This window comes from Ochotona princeps, chromosome 2, assembly GCF_030435755.1.
Source record: "Ochotona princeps isolate mOchPri1 chromosome 2, mOchPri1.hap1, whole genome shotgun sequence".
NCBI lineage: Eukaryota > Metazoa > Chordata > Mammalia > Lagomorpha > Ochotonidae > Ochotona > Ochotona princeps.
This window is the reverse complement of record NC_080833.1, coordinates 110,143,371-110,170,477: the sequence shown is the minus strand read 5'-3', so window position 1 is coordinate 110,170,477 and position 27,107 is coordinate 110,143,371. Positions and strand designations below refer to the sequence as shown.

At 44.5% G+C, this 27,107-nt stretch overlaps 1 protein-coding gene across 1 annotated transcript; it reads left to right on the top strand.

Moving 5' to 3' along the window:
- Window positions 1–117: 117 nt before the first annotated feature.
- CCT3 (chaperonin containing TCP1 subunit 3) lies at window positions 118–26,897 on the top strand. Its single transcript, XM_004589035.4, has 14 exons — window positions 118–292; window positions 2,039–2,100; window positions 2,999–3,049; window positions 3,140–3,202; window positions 6,290–6,386; window positions 17,532–17,649; window positions 19,568–19,754; window positions 21,155–21,304; window positions 23,096–23,228; window positions 23,658–23,739; window positions 24,807–24,987; window positions 25,622–25,867; window positions 26,141–26,272; window positions 26,565–26,897. Exons 1-14 carry the CDS (start codon window positions 262–264, stop codon window positions 26,667–26,669), a joined length of 1,638 nt encoding a protein of 545 aa, XP_004589092.2. The 5' UTR covers window positions 118–261; the 3' UTR covers window positions 26,670–26,897.
- The last annotated feature ends 210 nt before the right edge of the window (window positions 26,898–27,107 follow it).

Sequence of the window (27,107 nt, the reverse complement as noted above, 5' to 3'; positions counted from 1 at the left end):
CTCCTTTGGCCATCATCGCGCTCTCTCTATCTAGCTTGCCTTGCCGTTCTTGCGTAGGGGGCGGGGCTAAGATTGTCGATTGGTGCGTTTTCGGGTCAGTCAACGAAATAGACGCGGTGATTGGAGGCGACCCGCGAAGTAGCGGGTTGAGGTGTAAGCCCTGAGGAGGCAGCGTTTTCTCGGCTTCTCTCTGGTTCTCTCTCTCCAGAAGGTTCTGCCGGTTCCCTCATCTCTGGGTATCCGGCTCTGCATCGCGCCGCCATGATGGGCCATCGTCCCGTGCTTGTTCTCAGTGAGTTCTGGGGAAGCTGGGGGAAGGGACCCCGTTTTCGGCCCGCTCCCGCCAAGCTTTTTTTTTTTTTACCCCTTGCTTTCCCAGCCCGGTTCCGCCCTGACCCAGCCCCTGAGCCTTGCGGTCGTGGTCTTCATTTTGGAAACCCCTTCTTCCACTCTCCTCTCTCGTTGACTCAGCCTCGTGTGCTGTTTTCGCGAACGCTAACTGACCGTTCCCTCGCCTAGCCCCCTCGTCGCCTTTTCACGTGTTCGGGTCCCGGGCAGCCCCCTCTCCGCCGTGCGTTCCCGAGCCCCGGCCCAGCTCCACGCCCCTGCACCCTTTCCCATCATGGATTTTCACCTGGTGGTTGAATGAGTGATGACTTTTCTTTTTGTGAAGTTCGGCCTTTGTTATTTTGGCTCATCCTTTAAGTAGCGGTGTGACCTCGGGCAGTTTGCAGAGTGTAAGCGGGTCCGCCTGTGTGGCGGGCTTAAGTCTTGTTTCCCTGACGGGATCCTGAGCGTTCAAGGGGGGGGGGGGAGGGCTGGCAAAGGCGGCATCTTTGATCATTTTACTTTTTTTTTTTTTTAAGACCTGCTTCTCTTACAGGTCTTAGAGGATGTAGTGTTGTCCTGAGTTCTCTGCATTGTCTCCCCGAATTGCCTTTGCCTTTGCCTTTTGGGAACACCAGTCATTTCTTTCTGAGGATCCCTGCCTGCGTTGACTGCCCTACTTGGCATGTCCTCTTCTCCCCCCCCCCCGTCTGCAGAACCATCCAGGTTCCCCTCCTTGCCGTGTTCCGTGGCTGATCGCTGTGCCGAGATTCATTCATTTTCTCTGCCTGAGAAAGCAGCCTAAGAAAAACCATTCCTCTGTCCCCTCCGAATTTTTTTTCTCCTGGTGGACCATAGGTGCCTGTAAGGTTTTGGTTACACGGTCCTGGGTAGAAGTGTTAAATGAATGTTTGAGTTTGATGGGACTAGGTTGAAAGATGACCGAGTTGAATTTTGGGGAAATGTATGATTTGGAAAGGGGAGAAATAGCATGGTGCTGTGTTGGTGACATCCACTGGCCCTGCGTGAGCCGGGCATCTGTGAAGCTGGGCTGGAATCGCTGGCGTTAGTGGTTGTGACCAGTTGGGCTCCCTAGGAAAATCTGTAGTCAGCACTTACAATAAAGGAGCAATCAGAACGCATCCTGCAGACTGAGACACTTAAATGTGTTCTCATCTGTAGATTGGGGTCCCATCACATGGTGGAGGCACTATTGGTGATTACACTGGGACTGTCAAAGTATGATCCTCTCCTCCAATCAGGAAAATAAGAACCCCTGAACTCTCCTTGAGTACCAAAAGCAGGAATTGGTACTTTCTTGGGGTTGCTAACCCTTTATGAGTTTGCTAACGTAGCTGTGGATTCTCTAGAGAAGGAGCTATTTATTGTCGCTGCGTTTCTCTTAATGTCAATGAGTTCGCTGACCCAGAGACCTGCCATGATGAATTCCTGCTGTAACTAGGTGAAGCTTGGGAGATTGCGAAGCTGGAGTGTTGTGGGTTATCCCTTAGTGCGCCAGGAGTTGAAGAAGGTTAGCAACCTTAAGAATATGTTTGTTTGAACAGTTTGAAGTGTACAATTTGCTAAGGTTTGTTGGGTGTACATGCTGTCAATTTTGTGTATTTATTCTCAGTTTTTAAGGTCGGGGAGTAACTAGTTTGTGTACCAAGGGGTACTGTTGGACTTCTTGACTTGTTTTTATTTATTTTAGGCCAGAACACAAAGCGTGAATCCGGAAGAAAAGTTCAGTCTGGAAACATCAATGCTGCCAAGGTAGCACCATATCCTTACCGTACATGCAGTAGTCTGCCCTCCAGCTGACTTCCTTAGCATTTCTGTATTTACTTATAGAAGTTTCATGTGAGTGTGAGTCTAGATTTTTTTCTTAACTTCTTTGAATAGGCAAAGTGACAGCACAGGAAAGAGAGGTCTTCCATCTGCTGGTTCCCTGCCCAAGTGGCCACTGTCCTCAGGGCTGGCCACGCTGAAGCCAGAGCCTGGAACTCCCACCAGCTTTCCCATGTGGGTGGCAGGGGTCCAAGTACTTGGACCAAATTCTGCTACTTTCCAAGGTGTATGAATATAATGCACAATGATCAAAGGAAAAAAAATGACTTTCACTCTTTACAGGCATTTAGTTGGTGATAATAGGTGGAAAAAGGCCTTCCTGCTCTGAAGTAGGCCTGATGATCTCTTACAAACCTTTGCATGGTTCTATTGGTGTGTGTCTTACTATGTTCTATTTACATTTATCTGCTATACCAGACTGTTATTGAGGAAAGGGATTATTAAGTCCCTTTTGTATTTTTAGAGCCCTTTATAGAACCTGCTTAAATATAAGTAAATGTCTGAATAAAATAGCTTCTTACCCCTGGATCTGATACATGGGGGTGTGCAGACCACTGTCATGCCAAAAAAATAGTAAGATTTGGATTGATGGGAACCTAAAGCTATGGGGTACACTTTCCTTGTTTGTTGGGTTGTTCTGTTTTGTTTTTCTGCATCTTTCCTGAAAATCTTCCTGCAGATAGGGGAGACTCCAAAAATGAGCTAGCAAGTGATTGCAACCCTGCATTAGAACTTCCCTCGTGGCGACTGACTCTGCCCCTTTCCCGAACATTTACACTGCCCTTTAATTTGTGCTGACTGTCTTCTGTTTCCCTTCCATTAGACCATTGCAGATATCATTCGAACATGTTTGGGACCCAAATCCATGATGAAGGTAAATCCATCTCTTATGGAAATGTAGGTTATCAATTTTTCCTTTCCATTGTCTAAGTCACTTTAATTGTAACCTTTGCTTTTTCTGCAGATGCTATTGGATCCTATGGGTGGCATTGTGATGACCAATGATGGCAATGCCATTCTTCGAGAGGTTTGTTTTCTTTTTCATTCTTTTGGTTTTGTAAAGAACCCATTAATGTATATGTTTGGACGTTAGTTTGTTTTTTTGTGTGTGTTCAAGGATTGTTTATTTGAAAGGCAGTTAGAAAGGGAGAGAGAAATAGATCTTGCGTTCACTGGTTCACTCTCCAAATGCCCACAATAGCTGGAACTGGCCTGGAACCCCAGAACCCTAAATGGATGCAAGAGGTCGAAGCACTTGGGCCATCTTGCACTCCTGTTCCCAGGTGCATAGTTGCATGGAGGTGGATTGAACTGGGGCAGTAAGTCTTTTTTTTTTTTTTTTTAAAGATTTTATTATTATTAGTGGAAGGCCAGATATACAGAGGAGGAGAGACAGAGAGGAAGATCTTCCATCCGATGTTTCACTCCCCAGGTGAGCCGCAGCGGGCCGGTGCTGCGCCAATCTGATGCCGGGACCTGGAACCTCTTCCGGGTCTCCCACGTGGGTGCAGGGTCCCAAAGCTTTGGGCCGTCCTCGACTGCTTTCCCAGGCCACAAGCAGGGAGCTGGATGGGAAGTGGAGCTGCCAGGATTAGAACTGGCGCCCATGTGGGATCCCGGGGCTTTCAAGGCGAGGACTTTAGCCGCTAGGCCACGCCGCCGGGCCCTGGGGCAGTAAGTCTTGAACCTGCACTCACGCGTTGCAGGCAGTGGTCTTCAGGTTTTTCTTCTGCTTTTTGAGATTGATTTTACTTACTTGAAAGAGTGAGTTCTTCAGTTCCACTAACTCATTTTGCAGATGACCTCAACAGCTAGGGCTGAGCCAGATCAAAGTCCAGGGCTTCTTCCAGGTCTCCCACATGGGTGCAGGGGTCCATAGACTTGGGCCATCCTCCATTGCTCTCCCAGGTGCATTAACAGGGAGCTGGATTGGAAGTGGGATTCTGGGACTTGAACCAACGCCTTTATGGGATGCCAGTGTAGCAGAGAGTGTCTTTACTCCTCCAGGTTATAATGCCTCCCCCTGATTAGTTCCTTAAGGCTACCATAGCATTGCCAAAATGTGATTAGCTTAAGTCAATAGAAATGTCTCCTACGCCAAGGCTGGAGATTAGTGCAGGGCCATGTTCTTGGAAGTCTAGGGAAGAATCCTTTTTCTCATCTAGCTTCTGAACATTGCCAGCGTATTTGGACTTATAAACTTGATTTGTACCTTAATCATCACATAACATTCCTCTTTAAAAAAAAAAAAACAACTTTATTTGAAAGGCAGAAGTGATGAAAAGACAGATAATCTTCCATCTGCTGGTTCACTACCCAAGTGTTTGCAATAGGCAGGCCAAAGCCAAATGGCAGGAATCCATGTACTTAAGGCAATATCTGCTCTCAGCCAAGGGCATTAGCAGGAAGCTAGAATAGAAGCAGAGTAGCAAAATTTGCACCAGAGACTCTGAAATTTGGGTGTCCCAGGTGTAATATTCATCTGGTATGCTACAACATCTTCCATAGCAAGCCAAAAGCTGTTTGCATGATATGCCTTCCCCCCCCCCCCCCGCCCAATAAAAAATGGTTTTGAAAAATGGCTAGTTAGAAATATTTTAGAGGACCTGGTGCCGTGACCTAGCAGCTAAAGTCCTCACATTGAATGCCCTGGGAACCCATATGGGTGCTGATTCTAATCCCAGCAGCTCCACTTCCCATCCAGCTCCCTGCTTGTGGCCTGGGAAAGCAGTTGAGGACGGCCCAAAGTTTTGGGATCCTGTACCCACATGGGAGACCTGGAAGAGGTTCCTGGCTCCTGGCTTCGGATTGGTGCAGCACTTGCAATTGCAGTCACTTGGGGAGTGAAACATCGGACGAACGATCTTTCTTTCTGTATATCTGACTTTGTAATGAAAATAAATCTTTTAACGAAAAGAAATATTTTAAAGACCATTTTAGTCTTCCAGTGTATTTTAAAACAATGAAGAAGGAAGTGTGTATAGAAGTAAGAAACTCTTGTGCCTGGCACATTAGTCTAGTGGCTAAAGTCCTCGCCTTGCACTTCGGGAATCCCAGATGAACACCAGTTCATGTCCTAGATGCTCCATTTTCCATCCAGGTCCCTGCTTGTGGCCTGGGAAAGCAGTCAAGGACAGCCCAAGGCCTTGGGACCCTGCGCTTGCATGGGAAACCCAGAAGAAACTCCTTGCTCCTGCCTTTGGATCAGCTCAGCTTTTTCAGTTTTGGCTGTTTGGGGAGTGGTTTTGGCTAGTGGTTGGATGCAAGACCTTTCTCTGTCTCCTCCTCGTCTACCTTTCCAAGAAAAATAAATACTTTTTTTTTTAAAGATTTATTGATTTTTATTTATTTATTTTTTTTTTTTTTTAAAGATTTATTCATTTTATTACAGCCAGATATACACAGAGGAGGAGAGACAGAGAGGAAGATCCTCCATCCGATGATTCACTCCCCAAGTGAGCCGCAACGGGCCGGTGCGCGCCGATCTGAAGCCGGGAACCAGGAATCTCCTCCGGGTCTCCCACGCGGGTGCAGTGTCCCAATGCATTGGGCCGTCCTCAACTGCCTTCCCAGGCCACAAGCAGGGAGCTGGATGGGAAGTGGAGCTGCCGGGACCAGAACCGGCGCCCATGTGGGATCCCGGGGCTTTCAAGCGAGGACTTTAGCCGCTAGGCCATGCCGCCGGGCCCTATTGATTTTTATTACAAAGTCAGATATACAGAGAGGAAGATCTTCCATCCGATGATTCACTCCCCAAGTGAGCCGCAACGGGCCGGTGCGCGCCGATCCGATGCCGGGAACCTGGAACCTCCTCCAGGTCTCCCACGCGGGTGCAGTGTCCCAATGCATTGGGCCGTCCTCAACTGCTTTCCCAGGCCACAAGCAGGGAGCTGGATGGAAGTGGAGCTGCCGGGATTAGAACCGGCGCCCGTATGGGATCCCGGCGCGTCCAAGGTGAGGACTTTAGCCGCCGGGCCGAATAAATACATTTTTAAGGACACAATGGTAAGGTATTTTGCTTTAAAAAAAAAAAACAAGAAACAAACTATCCAGAACTGGATAAATGATACTTGAGTAGTATTGATTCTGTGATAATCTACTTGTGTTCTATTAGATTCAAGTCCAGCATCCTGCAGCCAAGTCTATGATTGAAATTAGCCGGACCCAGGATGAAGAAGTTGGAGATGGGACCACATCAGTAATTATTCTTGGTAAGAGAATAATAATGTTGTAGGTAAAATAATGCTGCATTTTCAGAAGGAAATTCTGTTACCAATCCACGAACATGTTTAGGTAACTGCTGTGTTTTCTATGTATTGTTTCTGACTAGGATGTAAGATTTTATTTGTTTATTTTGAAAGCGTTGGAGAAAGGGGAGGACAGAGATCTTCCTTCCACTGGTTTGTTCCCCAGATGGGAAAGCAGATCCAGGAACCAGGATCTTCCTCTGGATCTCTGCCACAGCTGCAGGAACCCAACCTCTGGGGCCATCTTCCATTACCTTTCCATACCATTAGCAGCTAGGGCTTGAACCTGTGTTCATATGAGATGCTGGCACCACAGCAGGTGGCTTAACTCACTACACCTCGATGCCAGCCTGCAATCACCATTTTACCAATGAATATGTACCTTATTGTATAACATTTTTTCTTTAATTAGCTAATGAACTTGGATCTTATAACAATACAACTTATTCCTAAGCAAAGTTTACCTGGCAAGTTCTCTCCATAAGACAGATCATAGCCTTTCTGCACTTAGGAATGCTAGATAACCCTTTAACCCTGTATTGGCAGCCAAATAGTGAGATCATGAATAGAAGGTGCAAGAACATAGGACATATGACTTTTTTTCTTTTTTTTTTTTTTTCTTTTTTTTTTTTTTTTTTTTTTTTTTTTTTGTCATTGTATCTAAGTACATGAAAATGCCACAAGTATTTATTTCAGGGTTACAGATACAGATTAAGGTTTGCTTGTTTTATTCATTTGAAAGACAGTGTTCTACCTCAAAGTTTCTTTGGGGACTCCCTTAATCATAATGGAGGAATCAGAACATTAACCAAGAAAAAACGGAAGATGGAATAGATCAGTCAACCACCTCAGTTATATGTTGGCAGCGAAATACTGGACAAGGGGAGACGCTATGATGGTCTATATCAGTCAGTGGACTCTGCACCAGCCTCATCATACCTGGGTTGTTGCTGATGATATGTTGGAGCTTCTAGTTGATCGGGATGACACTCTGCTGGCTCTGCCTTCGGACCTGAGAGGGCCTCCCTAAGAGGCCGTTGAATTTGGACAATGGGATGCTGGACTCTGTATGGTATATGCTTGCAATGAGGGAATCCCAGCGGAACTTGAGCTGTGGTTGTACATCAGGATGGAGGAATCCACGGCGGGGGGAGGGTTTGGGGTGAAGAGGGGAGAATCCAGTACCTATGAAATTGTATCGCGTAATACATTGTAATTAATGGGAAAAAAAAAGATACAAACTGAACCATAAACTAAGGTTTTTTCATATTACTAGTTTTTAAATTAAATAGCCAAATATATGTAAGTAATAAAAATACATATGTAGTAAAAAAAAAAAAGAAAGACAGTGTTCTGTATTAACAGATTTTTAGTTCGTTTGTTCACTCTCCAGATGACCACAGTAGCTGAGGCTGGGCTAGACTGAGGCAGAAGCTTCATCTCAGTTTCCAATGTGGGTGGCAGGAGCTCAAGTGCTTGAGCCATGCTCTGATCTGATCTCAGGAAACTGGATCCCAAGTACTCCCATATGCATGCAGGCATACAATTCTAGCAGGTGGATGATTAAGATGAAATCTTGGAAATGACAAACTTCCAGAGTAGAAGTTTAATGACTTATCTTTGCACATTCTGTTAGATGAGAAGGACCAGTTTTGAGAACTTGGCTCTTATAAGTTTCAAGTTGATGGTGAAGTTTTCCTAAAAGCATTCATTTAATTAAAAGTAAAACTGTAGTAAAGGGCCCAGCACTGTAGCCTGGTGACTAAAGTCCTTGCTTTATACCCGTTGGGATCCCATAAGAGCATTGGTTCTAATCCCAGCAGCCCCACTTCCTGTCCAACTCCCTGTTGGTGACCTGGGAAAACAGTTGAGGATGGCCCAAATCCTTGGGACCCTGTACTCAGAGACCTGAAGGAGGCTCCTGGTTCCTGACTTTGGATTGGCCCAAGTCTGGCCATTGCATCCACTTGAAGAGTGAATCAATGGACGGAAGATCTTCCTCTCTTTTCTCAGTATATCAGACTTTCCAGTATAAATAAATCTTTTTAATTTTGACAATCTTTACGTGGTTAATTAGGGCACAAAGACTCAGGGGCTACAACAAAGTGGGTAACACTATTATTTCTTTTTTTGTTTGTTTGTTTTTAGATTTATTCATTTTATTTTTTTTTAAAGATTTATTTATTTTTATTACAAAGTCAGATATACACAGAGGAGGAGAGACAGAGAGGAAGATCTTCCGTCCGATGATTTACTCCCCAAGTGAGCCACAACGGGCCGGTGCTGTGCCGATCCAAAGCCGGGAACCAGGAACCTCTTCCGGGTCTCCCACGCGGGTGCAGTGTCCCAATGCATTGGGCCGTCCTCAACTGCTTTCCCAGGCCACAAGCAGGGAGCTGGATGGGAAGTGGAGCTGCCGGGATTAGAACCGGTGCCCATATGGGATCCCGGGGCTTTCAAGGCAAGGACTTTAGCTGCTAGGCGACGCCTCCGGGCCCAACACTATTATTTCTTTTTTTTTTTTTGATTATTTATTATTTAACTTCATTAATTACATTGTATTATGTGACACAGTTACATAGATACTTGGGTTCTCCCCACCCCTCCCCAAACCCTCCCACCATGGTGGATTCCTCCACCTTGTTGCATAACCACAGCTCAAGTTCAGTTGAGATTCCCCCATTGCAAGCGTATACCAAACATAGAGTCCAGCATCCTATTGTCCAGTCAAGTTCAACGGCTTCTTAGGTATACCCTCTCTGGTCTGAAGACAGAGCCAGCAGAGTATCATCCCAGTCAATTGAAAGCTCCAACATACCATCTTTTGCAAAAATTTACATCATTATGGAATTAATTGACATAGTAATGAGTAACCAATATGTTAAAAGTAAATGCGAGTTCCCAGCCACCTTCTGGGACCACCTCACCTATACTTCAATTTTAGTTTATACACAACATATAACATTCAAAACATAACATGTTATACATAACATCATATCATCTTAAATTAAGGCAAACATGTGGTATTTAACCTTTTGGGATTGGCTCATTTCCCTTAGCATTATGGTTTCCAGTTTGGCCCATTTGGCCACAAAGAACTGCATTTTGTTTTTTTTAATAGCTGAGTAGTATTCCATGGAGTAGATGAACCATAGCTTTCTTATCCAATCCTCTGTTGATGGGCATTTTGGTTGCTTCCATGTTTTTGCAATTACTGATTGTGTTGCTATGAGCATAGGAGTGCATGTTGGTTTCTCATAAAACAGTTGTTCTGGATATATTCCTAGGAGTGCTATTGCTGGATCATACGGTATGTTGAATTTGAGTTGTTTGAATATTCTCCATACTGATTTCCATAGAGGCTGTACCAGCCTGCAGCCCCACCAGCAGTGGAGTAGGGATCCCTTTTCCCCGCAACCTCGCCAACAAGTGTTGTTGGTGCTTTTATTCATGTGGGCCAGTCTTACTGGCGTCAGGTGGTACCTCATTGATGTTTTAATTTGGATTTCCCTTATTGCCAGGGAGCTTGAGCATTTTTTCATATGTTTATTTGCCATTTGGGTTTGTTCCTTTGTGAAGTGTTTGCCCATTTCCCGTGCCCATTTCTTGAGTGGCTTGTTTGTTTTGACATTTTGGTTGTTTTGTAGTTCTTTGTATATTCTGGAGATCAGCCCTCTATCACCTATGTCGTGTGCGAAGATCTTCTCCCATTCTGTGGGTTGCCTTTTTACTTTGTTGATTGTTTCTCTAGCTGTACAGAAGCTTCTTAGTTTGATGAGGTCCCAATTGTTTATTTTGGTCTCGATTTCTACTGCATTTGGAGTCTTTTTTAGGAAGTGAGGGCCTACCCCTAAGTGTTCCAGTGTGTTTCCAACATTTTCTTCCAAAAGTTTGAAGGTTTCTGGATGTAGGTTTAGATCTGTTATCCATTTAGATCTGATCTTAGTGTATGGTGAGAGATGTGGGTCTTTTTTTTTGTTTCTGCAGGCTATTAACCAGTTGTCCCAACAGCATTTATTGAACAGACCTTCCCATTTGCCTGGATTGTCGTTTGTCTTTTTGTCAAAGATTATTTGGCTGTATCTGTGTGGGTTTCCTTCTGGTGTTTCTATTCTGCTCCATTGATCTTCCTCTCTATCTTTGTGCCAGTACCACGCTGTTTTGATAACCACTGCCCTATAGTATGTCCAGAGGTCTGGAACTGTGATTCCCCCTGCTAACTTCCTGTTCTTCAGGATGGTTCTAGCTATCCGTGGTTTTTTGTGCTTCCAGATGAACCTTTGGATCATTGTTTCCAGTTCCATGAAGAATGTTTTGGGCAATTTGATTGGGATTGTGTTGAATGTATTTATTGCTTTTGGCAGTATAGACATTTTAATGATATTGATTTTACCTATCCAGGAGCATGGGATGTTACTCCATCTTTTGAGGTCTTGTTCAATTTCTTTTTTAAGTAGTTTGTAGTTTTCTTCAAATAAGTCTCCTACATTTTTGGTTAGATTTATTCCCAGATATTTCATACTTTTCTCTGTTATTTTGAATGGTATCTTGCTGGTTAAGTCTTTTTCCATCTTGGGGCTGTTCGCATACACTATGGCTGTTGATTTTTGTTCATTAATTTTGTACCCTGCCACTCTACCAAACTCTCATACAAGTTCTAGCAGTCTCTGTATTGAGTGTCTTGGCTCTTCTACATAAAGAATCATATCATCTGCATATAGTGAGAGTTTGACTTCTTCATTTCCCATTTGGATTCCTCTGATTTCTTTTTCTTGTCTTATGGCCTCAGCGAGTACCTCTAGGACTATGTTGAATAGTAGTGGAGAAAGTGGACATCCCTGTCTTGTTCCAGATCTCAGTGGGAAGGGTTCCAGCTTTTCTCCATTCAGTATGATGCTGGTGTTGGGTTTTTCATATATGGCTTTAATTATGTTGTGGATTTTTCCATCTATGCCTACCTTGGTTAGGGTTTTTAGTAGGAAGTGGTGTTGGATTTTGTCGAAAGCTTTTTCTGCATCTATTGATACTATCCTGTGATTCTTGTTTTTCAGTTTTTGGATGTGGTGTATCACATTTATGGATTTCCGAATGTTGAACCATCCCTGCATTCCAGGGATGAATCCTACTTGATCTGGATGAACGATCTGTCTGATGTGTTTTTGAATTCTGTTGGCTAGGATTTTGTTGAGAATCTTAGCATCAATGTTCATCAAAGAGATAGGTCTGTAGTTTTCCTTCTCTGTTAGTTCTCTGTCTGGTTTTGGGATTAAGGTAATGTTGGCTTCATAGAACGAGTTTGGAAGGGTTGCCTCTTTTTCTATTGTTTTGAAGAGTTTGTAGAGGATTGGGGTCAGTTCTGTTCGGAATGTTTTGTAGAATTCTGTAGTGAAGCCGTCTGGGCCTGGGCTTTTCTTTGTTGGGAGGTCTTTAATCACTGATTCAATCTCTACTTCAGTTATGGGTTTGTTCAGGTCGTTTGTTGCCTCTGGGCTAAGTTTTGGCAGGTGGTAGAAGTCTAAGAACTTTTCCATTTCTTGGTGGTCTTCTGATTTGTTGGAGTACAGTGCTTTGTAGTAATTTCTAATTATGGCCTTAATGGATGCGGTGTCTGTTGTTATGCTGCCTTTTTCATCTTTGATGCTGTTAATTCTTGCCTTCTCTTGTTTTTTCTTTGTCAGTCGGGCCAGTGGGGTGTCTATCTTGTTTATCTTCTCAAAAACCAGCTTTTTGATTCATTGATTTTGTGTATGGTTTTTTTTTATTTCTATCTGGTTGATTTCCTCCCTTGTTTTGATGATTTCTTGTTTCCTATTGTGTGTGGGGCTCTTCTGCTGTTGTTTTTCCAATTCCTGGAGGTGTGTGTTTAGTTCCTGTATTTGGCGCCTCTCTTGGGCCTTGACATGAGCTCCAATTGCGATGAGTTTACCCCGTAGCACTGCTTTGGCAGTGTCCCACAAATTTTGGAATGTTGTGTCAGAGTTTTCATTGGTTTCCATAAATTTTTTGATCTCATCTTTAATTTCTTCTCTGATCCATTGTTTGTTTAATAGCATATTGTTCAGCCTCCAAGAGTTTCTGTATTTCCTGGGGCATTTTGAATTGCTGATTTCCAGCTTCATTCCGTGGTGGTCTGAGAGGGTACATGGTATGATTCCTATCTTTTTGAAGTTATTTAGGTTTGCCTTGTGTCCTATCATGTGGTCGATCCTGGAGAAAGTGCCATGCACTGCTGAAAAAAATGTATAATCTGTGGCCTTACGGTAAAAAATTCTATAAATGTCAACCAAGTCCAGTTGTTCTATTGTTTGTATGAGCTCTGTTGTTTCTTTGTTGAGTTTTTGTTTTGTTGATCTGTCTATTGTTGTTAGTGGGGTGTTAAGATCACCCACTATTATTGTGTGTATATCTATGTCTCCCCTTAAGTCCGTGAGTAATTGCTTCACGTAGCTAGGTGCGTTTGAATTTGGTGCATATGTGTTCACAATGGTAATTACTTCCTGATGGATCAGTCCCTTCACCAATATATAATGTCCTTCCCTGTCCTTTTTGATGTGTGTCAGATTGAAGTCCACATCATCTGAAATTAAGACAGCTACCCCAGCCTTTTTTTCTCGTCCATTGGCATGAAATATCTGTTTCCAACCTTTCACTTTCAGCTTCTTCGAATCTCTTCTGGTTAGATGTGTCTCTTGTAGGCAACAGATAGTTGGGTGCTGTTTGATAATCCATTCTGTTAATCTATGCCTCTTGATTGGTGAGTTCAGGCCATTCGTGTTAAGAGTTAAAATTGAGAGGTTGTGATTTTGCCCTACCATACTTGTTTTTGTGGGTGTTGATATCTGTGTAATTGCCCTTCCTTGTGTGGACTTTAGTGGGGAGATCTTCCTGTTTGCCATCTTTGCTTATGATTCACCTCCTTTTTTTCTGGATTTAGTGCATTTCTAAGGAGATTTTGTAGAGCTGGTTTTGTGCTGGCATATTCTTCTAATTTCTCTTTGCTGTGAAAGTATTTGATTTCGTTCTCAAATACGAATGAGATCTTTGCTGGGTACAGTATTCTTGGTTGACAGTTGTTCTGATTCAGGATTTGGAAGATCTTTGTCCATTCTCTTCTTGCTTGTAAAGTCTCTTCAGAGAAGTCAGCAGTGATCCTGATTGGTTTTCCCCGGTATGTGATCTTTTCTCTGCTTTGTACTTGTCTTAGGATTCTTTCTTTGTCTTCGTTGGAGTGGAACTTGAGCACCATATGTCTGGGTGAAGATCGCTTTGGGTCATATCTGCTGGGAGTCCTCTGACCGTCCTGGATTTGGGCTGGGTTCATGTTCCAAGTGTTTTGAAAGTTTTCCTGTATAATTTCGTCGAGCACCATTTGCATTCCTGACTCTTTTTCCGCTCCTTCAGGAAGGCCAATAATCCTAATATTTGATTTTCTGAGGTTGTCTTTCATTTCTTGTATGGTCTTATTGGCTTTGTTCAGACTTGTCTCCAGCTGTTTAATGAACTGGGTATGTTCGTTTTGTGTGTCTTCCGTTTCAGAGATCCTCTCTTCTGCTGTATTTGTTCTGTTGGTTAGGCTCTCAATTTTGTGCTCTAAGTCAAGGATTTTACTTTTCATTTGTTGTATTTCTGAGGCTATGTGGTTCTTGAAGTCCTCCCAATTCTTCTCATTGTCTCTGACATATTTTAACATTATTTTTTTTAATTCCTTGTCTGGTAGATCTTCTATGTCTTCATCTCGCATCTCCGAAATAGACATTGGCTTTCGATCCTTTATTGGTAGGGTGTTGGCACTCTCATCTGGATCATTACCTTTTCTGGTATTTCTTCCCATTGTGTTAGTGTTTCTTTTTTGAGAGACCTAGGCACCAGTGTGCTGAGGGGTCTCCAAGCACTATCCTGTAGAGATCGGAGTCTGCAGGCGTGGAGTAGCAGGGTGTGGAAATTTTCAAGGCACTTTTGGTGCGTCTCCAGAACACTGGACCTCAGGGCGCCACTTCCAGGGCCCAGCGGATTCAAAGCGCACTCTCAGCTCGTCCCCTACAGGTATGCTACCACAGGGCGTGGGGGAGTGAAGGCACTCTCTGTGCGCGCCCCCTGTGCGCGGGATCACAGGGCTCGGAGGATTCTAGGTGCTTTCTCGGTGTGTCCCCAGTGCCAGGGACTGCAGGGCGTGGAGGTTCCAGGTGCTCTCTGGGAACGCCTCTTGCACGCGGGTCCGCAGTGCTCTCCTGGTGCGTCTCCCAAGCACGGGACTATAGAGCGTGGGGTGTTCCAGGTGCTCTCTGGAAGCGCCTCCTGCGCAGGCCCGCCCACCCCAGCGCTTGCAGGGGACTGACCGCCCCAGCGCTAGCACGGGACTGCCCAGCCCAGAGGCGTGCTTGGGTTCCTGTGGGATAGCACCGCCCAGCTGAGTGCCAGACCGCAAAGGCACGGGGGAGTATTCAGTGTGCCTTTTGCCTTTCTCCCAGACACAGTTTTGGCAGTTTCAAGGCACTCGCCCAGTGTCTCTAGACGCTGGAATCTCGGGGGGGGGGGGGAGGGGCGGGGAGACGAGCACCAATTGTGTTCAGGCTCTGTGCATGCCCCTGGGGGGCCAACTCCCAAAGCCTCCAACCCACCACTGTCCCCACCCAACTCACTCAAACCTCAGGTTCTTGCAGTCTGCCTCTTCCTCTGGTGGGAACCCTCGCTGCGGGTGCGTCTCCCGGCTACTGCGTCCGTTGCTGGTCCCTGCAGGTGTAGGCGGATGGAACCTGGAGGCTGCAGCGGTCCCAGCGGGGCTTGGCGACCAGGGTGGGTGGATGCCGGTGGGTCCCGATGACTCAGGGTCCTGGTGTCCGCAGCGGGCGCAGGTCCTGGTGGGTCCTGGTAACCAGGGTGAGCAGATGCCAGCAGGTCCCAATCACCGCCGGTCCTCACGGCCACAGCGTCTGCGGGTCGGTCTGCACTCAAAGGTGACTCAGCAGGTCAGGAGCGGAAAGTCGTCTTCCCTGCCCTTTGTTTTGTTTTTCCCTGGTTGCTCTTCCGAGTTGTGTGGATTTTTTTGGTTCCACACTGTCCAGGGAACTTCACGTTCTTCTCCCTGTAGGTCTATGCTGCTCCACTTACACTTTTGTCGCGTTCTAGCCCTCTCTGTGAGCTCTCTCACAGTCTTCCTCCTATGTCGGCCATCTTGCGAGTCGTGTTTTTTTCCCAACACTATTATTTCTACCTTCTCTTCTTTTTCAGTACCTGGGGTCCCTGTTGTGGGGCATGCCCCAAGGATCTTGCTCAAGCGGCTTTGATAGTTCAACAGTTATGAATTGCTGCTAATCTCGCCATTTCAGGCATGATAAAGTCACTACAGAATGCACTGATTGACATAGTCCACCTTAGAGTCTCTATTTACCCAGTTTTTCACTAACTAAATAAATCTTAAAAAAAAAAAATACAAGATAGTAACATATTGTTAGAAGTGAGAATTCTTAGGCCTTGTGCAGTAGCCTAGTGGTTAAGGTCCTAGCCTTGGCATCTGCCAGTATCCCATATGAGTGTTGGTTTGTATTCCCCCCCCCTCCGCCCACACCACTTCCCATTCTATTCCTTGCCTGTGGCCTGGGAAAGCAGGAAAAGATAGCCCAAAGCCTTGGGACCCTGCACCCATGTGGGAGACCTAGAAAAAAGTCTCTGGCTACTTAAGGAGTGAACCAGCAGACAGAATATATTTCTGTCTCTCATTCTCTCTGTAACTCTGCCTTTCCAATAAAAATAAATAAATCCTTTTAAAAAAAATGAGAACTCTTTGGATGGGCATTTGGCACAATAGATAGAGACTGCTGGAGATGCCCAATTCCAGTCCAGCTTCTTGCTGTTGGGTGCATCCTTGGCTACAGTACAAAATGACGAATATTTGAATGCTTCTACCATGACACAGGACACTTCCAGTTCTGACTTTTAGAAATTTGTTTAGTGAAGCAAGAGATGGAAGACCATTTTTTTCTATATTGATTCTTTAAGGGATGTCTTTATAATGTTGGGATACATGCTTTGTAGTTTCAAAATGAAATCTAAATTTTTGAATGGTAAGTTGGGAGCTAGCACTGTGGTCAAGTAGGTTAACATACTACCTGCAGCACCAGCATCCTAAGTGGGTACTGGTTTGGGTTCTGGCTGTTCTACTTCCAATTCAGCTCCCTATTAACAATTAGAAGATGGTCCAGGTACTTGGGATAAATATGAGGAACCAAGATGAAGGTCCTGGCTATTATGCCTTTTTTTTTTTTTTTTTTTATGGTAAGTTGAGTAAAAATTTGAGTCTTAAAAAAAACTAATTGGGGCTATTGTGTTGGCATCCCCTATGAGCACTGGTGAGAGTGTCAGTTGTTCCACTTTAATCCAGCTCCCTGCTAATGCACTAGGAAAGCAGAAAATTACGTGCGAGACTTGGGACAAGATCTTGGCTCCCAGCTCCCGTCTGTCCTAGCTCTGGGCTTGGAACTATTTGGGGAGTAAACCAGAAGACGGATTATTTTTTATCTTTCCTTCTCTGTCTCTCTTTAATTCTGCTTTTCAGATTTGTTTTTCTTAAGAAAGATAATTTATGACATCTTTAGATGCAATTGTCTTGAGAATTGAGAAGCATATATGGCTAGTTCTGTAACTGAAAGAAAAACTTGGGAAGTTGAGAAGAGGAAGGATTTCATGTGCTTTTTGATCCTTTTCGGTAGACAAAGCTTTCCAGTTACGTAGCTTGGTTGAATCACTTGGAAATATTAGGTAGGTTAAATATAGGTCAAATATTTTAGAAGTGCATGTCTTTAAGCAGAAACAAAACAAAACTTGGCCACCCCTAGAAACATCTTCTCACTTAGCACATCACTCATGTCCGTTTTAGCACATGCTAAAGGGTATGCTTGCGAACTTTGGCAGGTTTGTGTATTTTGAGAGTCACTTTAAACTTTTTAGAAGCAAGCTGTGTTTATGTGTTGGAAATATTCATAGCTAAATGGCATATCTCCTAGGAAGGTCTATTTTAGGGGAGAATTGATGGTATTTTTTAGAGGCAAAACGAATCTGCCTTGCTGTGCACATGCTTCTCGGAATGACCATAGCACTTGTCTCCTTTCTCAGCGGGAGAGATGCTGTCTGTGGCTGAGCACTTCCTGGAGCAGCAGATGCACCCTACGGTGGTAATCAGTGCTTACCGCAAAGCCCTGGATGATATGGTCAACACGCTAAAGAAAATAAGGTATGGCGGGGCAAGAAATGTGCAGTGTCAAATATGGACAATGTGCAAAACTGGCTGATTGGTTCCTAGGTAATAGGGGAAGGCTGGGCACATGTATGAGCAGTAGATTGTACCCTTGGGACGTTTTGTGAGAAAGACAAAAACAAAATGAAGACGATCCAAAATAGGCAAAGAACCATATATAGAAAGAGTTAATGCTTCTTGCACGTTGACTCGACTAATCTTCCACCTCCAAGTGCCAGCATTCTATGTGGGTGCCAGTTTATGTCCTGGCTGCTCCACTTCCCATCCAGCACCCTGCTTGTGACCTGGGAAAGCAGTAGAGGATCCTGCTGTTTCAAAACCTTGGGACCCTGCACTCAGGTGGGAAACCCGGAAGAAGCTCTTGGCTCCTGGCTTCAGATCTGCTCAGCTCTGGCCATTGTGGCCATTTGGGAAGTGAACCAACAGATGGAAGATGTATCTCCTTCTGTCTGTAAATCTGCCTTCCAATAAAAATAAGTTAGTCTTTAAAAAACAAAAGAAGCTATTAAGACCAGTTCTTCAAAATTATTCTGGTTTCATACTGTTTGCTGGTGTTTGTGCTAAGCATTGCCTAGTGAAATAGACCTACTTCTCAAAATTTTGAAATCTAGAAGAGAGGAAAATAGTTCTATAACAGTAATTTGAGAATTATCCTGCCATCATGTATGATCAAGTGCTGTGGGATTAAAAACCAGTAAAATCAAAAGATACAGAATTAGTACTAGCAGAATGTGTTAGCTTTTTTGCTCAAGGTTGTGAAGGTGCATAGTTTAAAGTGTGGTTTTGGTGCTTGCTTTTGGCCTGGACCAACGCTAGCCTTTACAGTGATTTGTGTGTGGACTAGCAGGTAGAAGATCTTCCATTTCTTTCTCTCTCTCTCTCTCTCTCTCTCTCTCTCTCTCTCTCTCTGCTTTTCAAATAAGATTTCTGCTTTCAGATTTTTATTGGAGGGCCCAGTGCAATAGCCTAGCAGCTACAGTCCTTGCTTTGCACACACCAGGACTCCATATGGGTGCCAGTTCATGTCCCAGCAGTCCTGTTTCCCATCTGGCTTCCTGCTTATGCCCTGGGAAAGCAGTGGAGGATGGCCCAAAACCTTGGGGCCCATATGGGAGACCTAGAAGAAGCTCCTGGTTTCAGATCAGTTCAGCTCTGGCCATTACAGCTACTTTGGGAGTGAATCCTCGAATGGAAGATCTTCTCAACTTTCTAAAAAATATAATTTTTTAAATATATTTTTGGAAAGGCAAATTTCTAAAAGAGAAGAGACAGAAAGATCTTCTATCCACTGGTTCACTCACCAAGTAACTGTAACACCTAGACCTGAGCTATCCTCTGCAGCCTTCCCAGGCCACAATCGGGGAGCTGGATGGCGAGTGGAACAACCTGGACATGAACTGGCACCCACAGTAGAGCCCAGCCCTTGCAAGGGGAGGACCAGCCAGTTGAACCCTGTGCCAAACCTTAAAATACATTTTTAAAAAGCAAAACTACAATGTACATATAAACTAAGGTGCTAAAAAGAAAAGGAATCTGGTGTTAAAAGTGTGTTAGAACAAATTAGTTGGTATTAACAGGAATACTGAAAAGTGGCTAATTCAGAATAGATTTCATCACAAAATGTGTCTTCACCTAAATTTGGAAAAGCTGCAGTATAAGCATTTGTCAGGTTCAGGAAATTATGATACCTTCTAGAAGCGAGTTGTAATCTTGCTGAAAGGGAGGGGTGTGGCTAAGATGACCTCCTGGTACCCTTTTAGTTTCCTTCCAAATTGTGCGCTGCTGCTCATTCTGCCCTTGTCCCACTATTACAGCCTCTGAGATAGGGGTCAGGGACTCCATTCAATATCCAAGATGCCGGCTGAGCACGTTATCATGCTTTGCTTTTCTGCAGTACTCCTGTGGATGTCAACAACCGTGATATGATGTTGAACATCATCAACAGCTCGATTACTACCAAAACAATCAGTCGGTGGTCCTCCTTGGCATGCAACATTGCCCTGGATGCTGTCAAGACGGTACAGTTTGAGGAGAATGGTCGAAAGGAGATTGACATCAAAAAATACGCAAAAGTGGAAAAGGTAAAATCTTCAGGGATTCTGAATCAAAGCAAGGTTATTTTAAAGACTTATTTGTTTTTATTACAAAGTCAAATATACAGAGAGGAGGAGAGACAGAGAGGAAGATCCTCTGTCCGATGGTTCACTCCCCAAGTGACCGCAACAGCCGGTGCTAGGACAGTCCAAAGCCAGGAGCCAGGAACTTCCTCCAGGTCTCCACGGTTGCAGGAGCCCAAAGCATTGGGCCTTCCTTGACTGCTTTCCCAGGCCACAAACAGGGAGCTGGATGGGAAGTGGAGCTGCCGGGATTAGAACCGGCATCCATATGGGATTCTGGTGTGTTCAAGGTGAGGACTTTAGCCACTAGGCCACTGCTTTGGGCGCAAAGCAAGATAATTTTTATACCTGGGGAAAATTGCACTTGTTTGGAAAACAAAAACCTGAATAGTATAACTTAGCTATAGTACTATTGTGGCCCTAGAGGGCCCTTGCGTGATGAATCATTAGCTAAAATCCTCGTCTTCCAAGTGCCACTATCCCATAGGTTTGTGTCCTCGCTGCTTTACTTCCTTTTGGCATCCCTGGCTATGGCCTGGTAAAGCAGTAGAGGACGGCCCAGGGCCTTGGGACCCTGCAACCCTGTGGAAAACTTGTAGGAAGCTCCTGGCTTCCAGCTTTGCATCAACTTGGTTCACTTGAGGAGTGAACCAGCCCATCTCTATACTGAAAAAAAAATTTTATTTTATTTTATTTTTTTTTTAAGATTTATTTACTGTCATTGCAAAGGCAGATATACAGAGAGGAGGAGAGACAGAGGAAGATCCTCCGTCCGATGGTTCACTCCTCAAGCGGCCGCAACGGCTAGAACTGAGCCAATCAGAAGCCAGGAGCTCTTCCAGGTCTCCCACATGGGTGCAGGAACCCAAGGCTTTGGGCCATCCTTGACTGCTTTCCCAGGCCACAAGCAGGGAGCTGGATGGGAAGTGGAGCCGCCGGGATTAGAACCGGGACCCGTATGGGATCCCAACGGATTTAAGGCGAGGACTTTTAACCACTATGCTATAACGCCTGGCCCTCTGTGCTGAATTTTAATACATAAAGGCTTTGGCCATTAGGTGGAGCCACAAGCCAAATGTTTGTGAAATGTGAAGTAGAAGAGACTTAAGCCCTTCTAAATCTTAAATCACTGAATTTCGGTGGATCTTTGCTAATTTTCAAATTTAATATCATGGTCAAAGATTGGTATACTTCCTATGCAGAATGAAAAATGTGATTGCAAGGGTGCAACCTTTTATTTTAAAGCTTTGGTGGAAGAAAGGTACTTCGAAAACTTGTGTGACTATCTGAGGAGAGGGATTAAAGACACTACCCTAGCCTCTTCCTTGTTATGGATTAAAGTGAATCTTCTTTTTTTTTTCCAGATACCTGGGGGCATCATTGAAGACTCCTGTGTCTTACGTGGAGTTATGATTAACAAGGATGTGACCCATCCACGAATGCGACGTTATATCAAGAACCCTCGCATTGTGCTGTTGGATTCTTCCTTGGAATATAAGAAAGGAGAAAGCCAGGTAAGGTTCCTAGTCCTGTTCCTTTGGTGACTATAAGAATTTGACTGCTAATGTGAACAAGAGCCTCAAGATGGCATTATTGCATGGTTATTCTCTACTATTTACTGCCCTTTCTGAGTATTGTCTCTGACTCCTAGAAACAGTCTTTTTGAAATAGTTGTTACCGACTCAGTTGTATAGATGAGGGAGCAGAAGTGCAGAAAGTCCTAAAGGAGGAATTTCATAGGGCAGGAATTCACAAGGCTCTAAAGTAGGAATGAGGAATACTTTCTCTTCCAAAGGCCATGTAACAGTGTTCCTGGGCCAGTTGTGAGTTGACCAAATCTATCCCAGAAATGAGCCGGAGGTAGACTCTTTGAAGCTCAGTAGTCTGTTCAGCAGCTAGCCAGCCGGTGGACTGTCCCAGTCTGCCAATTACAGAAGGGAGGAACAGCCCCCACCAGCTATGTTCCATGGGTCAAGCAATTAGTTGACTGTATCATCCAGTCAACTAAGAGCACTGGTTAATGATATGAATCATTCAAGCAACCAAGCTTACATTAATGTACCATACAAATTATCCAGTCAATTGTATGGGTGCAGAACAAGGACACCCGATCAGTTCAAGCATCATGTACCTTAAAACTAGCCAGTCAGTAAGAGCTGCATCCTGTCTGGTAGTGAACAACTGAAGCAAGCGAACGAGTCCTTCAGAAACCAGTTTGGAGCAATTGGCTTATTGTTTGCGCTATAATGAAAGGCAAGATCTCACCGCAGAATGAATTATTCTCTCACAATTGGTACTCTCACGCCCTTTTATGGCTTTCCAAGAACCCAAGGTCAGGTTAGGGACACATTCTGGAAATGTATCAGAAGATCTAGCCTTACTGTCTTAGCTAGATTTTTTTAATTATTTTTTAATTATCTGGACTGGCACAGACCATACAGAATTATCAACTTTAAAAATAGGCCTCCTATAGATTTACCAAATTTTGAGTTTTTTTTTTTAAGATAGATTTATTTTTGTTACAAAGTCAGATATACAGAGAGGAGGAGAGACAGAGGAAGATCCTCTGTCCAATGGTTCACTCCCCAAGTGACCACAATGGCCAGTGCTGCGCCAATCCGAAGCCGGGAAACTGGAACCTCTTCCGGGCCTCCCACGCGGGTGCAGTGTCCCAAATCTTTGGGCCGTCCTCCACTGCTTTCGCAGGCCACAAGCAGGGAGCTGGATGGGAAGTGGAGCTGCCAGGATTAGAACCGGTGCCCATATGGGATCCTGGGCGTGTTCAAGGCGAGGACTTTTAACCGCCACTAGGCCAAGCTGCCGGGCCCCAAATTTTGAGTTCTACCAGTAATTGACTTGGTGAGGCCAGACCAAATAGTTGCACCAGCTTTAAAGAGCACACCAGCCTGAAACCTTCTGTCCCTGCTGTGAGGCGTAGTCATTGAGTCTTGCTTCTTGAGAAATTGGAACAAGAACTTCATCAGAGATAATGTAAAGACCCAGAATTTCCATTCACACTGACAGAACAGGGTTATTACTGACTGGATGATCAGAGACCTTAGAAAGGCCAAGCTCGTCACTGATGGCGGTGTGACTTTCTGTTCCAGTTGCTTTATGATTTAATGAAGGAGTTAAACTGGGTGATAACTGGAGTGAAATGGACTTGGCAGAGGTTTGAAGTCACAGATTTATCGTTACTCTTGACTCATACTTTTTGGGGTATTTGAGTTCCCAGTGAAAATTGGGGTGACCATTAAGGGCTTCAGCGGGGCAGGGGCTTTTTTAACTTACTCAACCACACACAGACTGACATTGAAATTACACGAGAGGAAGACTTCACCCGGATTCTTCAAATGGAGGAAGAATACATCCAGCAGCTCTGTGAGGACATTATCCAACTGAAGCCCGACGTGGTCATCACAGAAAAGGGCATCTCAGGTAGAACTGCATCCATTTTTCACCCTACTTTTGGAATGGAAGAGGGTGGGTGAATTTATATATTTTATTTGAAAGGCATAATTCCAGAGAGGAAGAAGCAGAGAGAGAAATCTGCCTCTGCTGATTCACTCTCTTAGCTGGGCTGGTCCGAAACTCTCAAATGTTTTCTAGGTCTCCCATTTGGGTGCAAGAACCCAAACACTTTAGGCCACCCTCCATTGCTTTCTCAGGTGCATTAGCAGAGAGCTGGATTAGAAGTGGATCAGACAGGGCTTGAACTGATGCCCATCTGTGATGCTGGTCCCTGAGTAAATTTTTTTGTGTTGACGTAGACATTGATTTTTGTGATGGTATATTTTAATGATAAATCCAGTTCAGAACTGAAGATTTCTGGCATTTTGCTTGACACCTCTACTGTTGCATTTGCAGATTTAGCTCAACACTACCTCATGAGGGCCAATATCACAGCTATCCGTAGAGTCCGGAAGACAGACAATAATCGCATTGCTAGGTGAGTAAGCCAGAGAAGAATAAGAGCCTTCCCTGTGTTTCCTTTTCTTTTTTTGACTGTATAATGTAGTCATTAGCTGAAAAGGTTTAAGATAGGATACAATACAACAGGTGGAAATAACCTGGGTTTAACTGTCTGCCCTCTTCAGAAGTCCTCTAATCCAGCAATTATCCACTGCACAAGTCTCTTCTATACTGCCCCTAACCATTAGTGAGCAGCCTGTGCTTAGCTGTAATCGCTACCTAGGTACAAGTACCCATTACGTCTCTAAATAACTACTTGTCAAACAGTTCTTTATTGTCATGGTGATTGTAAATGAGTTTCCAGAATAGTCTGTTCTAACTGGTTCAAAATACAACACAATCATCCATTTCTGTGATTCGATCCTCTGCTACTGGTACTTGAACTCTAGGTTATGTTTGCCTCTCTGTCTACACTCAGACACCATCCACTTTTAATTCTAATCCATCAAGAAGCGGATAAACCTGTCCTGGCATCACATAATACACCAACAGATTAAACTGAATGTCATACTCCTGCTTGCCTTGAGATGGCTTTGGGCTTCGTATTTACCCTTGAGTTTGGAGAAAAGAGTGATAAGAAGTTAGGCTGTATGTTCATTAAAATTGATGCGCTCATACTCAGGTAGTTAATTCACCTTGTTTCTTGCTTGACTGATGTCCTGTTATTGACCTCAGAACCCAGTTGAGGAGTGTGGGATGGGTTCTATCTAGACACGACCATTGGTTGATATATACATTCTAAGTGTAAGAACTCATTGTTCCAAGTGCTAGTATTTGGTTACAATAATGACTGTTTACTTTCAGCATGCATGGTTTATTTAATTATGCATTATTCATCGCTCTCGGTCTTTTGGCTAAGATCAAGTGCATTATTCATTTAAGGAAACTTTGCTTGAATATTTTTCCAAATCTTTTTCACCGGGTAGCTGAGACTTCTCAAATGATGCCTCTGATAATGTAGCTTTGTCCCAGTTGCCAGACACAGATTCTAGGGACTAGGGAGATATGTAAAATGTCCATTTTTCCCCACTCTCCCTCCAATAGAGCCTGTGGAGCCCGGATAGTCAGCCGACCAGAGGAACTGAGAGAAGATGATGTTGGGACAGGAGCTGGCCTGTTGGAAATCAAGAAAATTGGAGATGAATATTTTACATTCATCACTGATTGCAAAGACCCTAAGGCCTGCACAATTCTCCTCAGAGGAGCCAGTAAAGAGATCCTCTCGGTGAGTCTGGCAAGGAAGTATGGTTGGATGAAAGAGGTCATTCCACTTGGGAGTGTCCAGGGGACCAGAAAGCATCCTGGAGCCACAGACAGCGGCCCTGCCTTGCAGGAAGAAAACTTTGCCAGTTGATCCAGCACAGCAGGTCCACATTCACATTTTTATGCAAGAGCGATCCAAAACTTTTGTACAATTCTATACTGAGTGCAATTTCATTTCCTTCTCAGAATTACTGCTGTTTTATTTTTTAAAAATTAAAATTATAAATACTGTTTTGTTTCCTCGATGAGCAAAAGTAATTCTCTCAAAGGCACATCCCTACTCCATGAGAACATTTCAGTACACTATGCAGCCTGCTAAAGGATGCTGCTAGGGAGGCAAAGCGTAGTGCTGTGTAGCACGCTGGAGACCTGACTTCATAGTTAGGTGATGCAACCCTTGACCCTCTTGAAGTCATGGATTAGTGATACATTCTTCCTGGGTAATTAGCAGCTGCCTTGGCCAGTACTACTTAGAAGATCTTTTCTAGTTACCCTCCTGGGAGTTTACTAACCTTAGCAGTCAGAAGTCCTTTTGTGCTTTTGATGGCTCTGATTCAACAAGCTTTGACCTCATACTGTCTGTTTGCTTTCCCAAGGAAGTAGAGCGCAACCTCCAGGATGCCATGCAAGTGTGCCGCAACATTCTCCTGGACCCTCAGCTTGTGCCAGGGGGTGGAGCCTCTGAGATGGCTGTGGCTCATGCCTTGACAGAAAAATCCAAGGCTATGACTGGTGTGGAACAGTGGCCATACAGGGCTGTTGCCCAGGCCCTAGAAGTCATCCCTCGGACCCTGATCCAGAACTGTGGGGCCCACACCATCCGCCTACTTACCTCCCTCCGGGTGAGTTCCCCTCTATGCTATTGCTTTGCTGAGGGAAGGCTGTGTTTGGCTGATGGTTCTCATCTATTTATTCTATTCAAGTTTGCCCCTTTAGTTTGTTGCCTTAAAATCTTTGCTTTTAATGTTTGCTTTCATTGCTGTTACACCTCATCCCTTTGATGCCAGTTTGTTTTTTATCTAGTGTTCCCTGCTACTTGTCCCAGTTTTTTTTTTTTTTTTTTTTTTTTTTTTTTTTTTTTTTTTTTAACTGGATTTGCTTGTTTTCAACTGCAGGCCAAGCACACCCAGGAGAACTGTGAGACCTGGGGTGTAAATGGTGAAACAGGTACCTTGGTGGACATGAAAGAACTGGGCATATGGGAGCCCCTGGCAGTGAAGCTACAAACATACAAGACAGCAGTAGAGGTGAGGCTCCGTAAGACATGTGCATGTGGTTTCATTGGAGGATAGGACATTGAAAAAGCAGAGAGAGTATCCTGCAAAGACTCCCAAGGAATTCCGTCTCCCCAACCTTTGTCATATAGAACAGCAGAATAAAGGAGCACAAGCTGCATCCCCTGCTTAGGGCGAACTGCGTCTTACACTCAGGATTGGTAGAAGGCAGGGTTCAGGTTGATGGCAGGGACTATGTAGTGCTGGCAGACCACAAGCCCCTTCTTCCATTATGTGCCAACCTCTGGGTTGTGTTTTCTCCTAGACGGCTGTCCTGCTGCTGCGCATTGATGACATCGTATCTGGTCACAAAAAGAAGGGTGATGACCAGAGCCGGCAAGGCGGGGCGCCTGATGCTGGCCAGGAGTGAGTGGTGCACAGGATGACCTCAACACTGAGAACCAGCAGCGCCTCCCCCTTTCCTGAGCCAGAGTGCCCAGGACACTGGACATCTTTGTTTGGAAGGGATCAGGTTGAAGGGCGGCCTCCAGTCCCTTTCTGTTCTGGCTCAGTTTGCAAAAGGCACTGACATGTAATTCTTCTCTATTGTAAGCTTTCCATTTAGTTTGCTTCCGATGATTAAATCTAAGTCATTTGAGATGGTTGTTGCGTATTTTTCAACCTTGGTCACATCTATGCCTCCTGACAAAGAGGGAGGAGCCAGAAAAACGTACTTGGGAAGAAGGGAGGCAGGGATGAAGTCATTAATCCTGCCCCCTTAAAGGGAGGTTGTCAGGTGTCTTAGTAGATCTGCTGGGAAGACCCCTTGGGGTTTTGAAAGATTATACTCTAAAGCCTTAGAAGCACC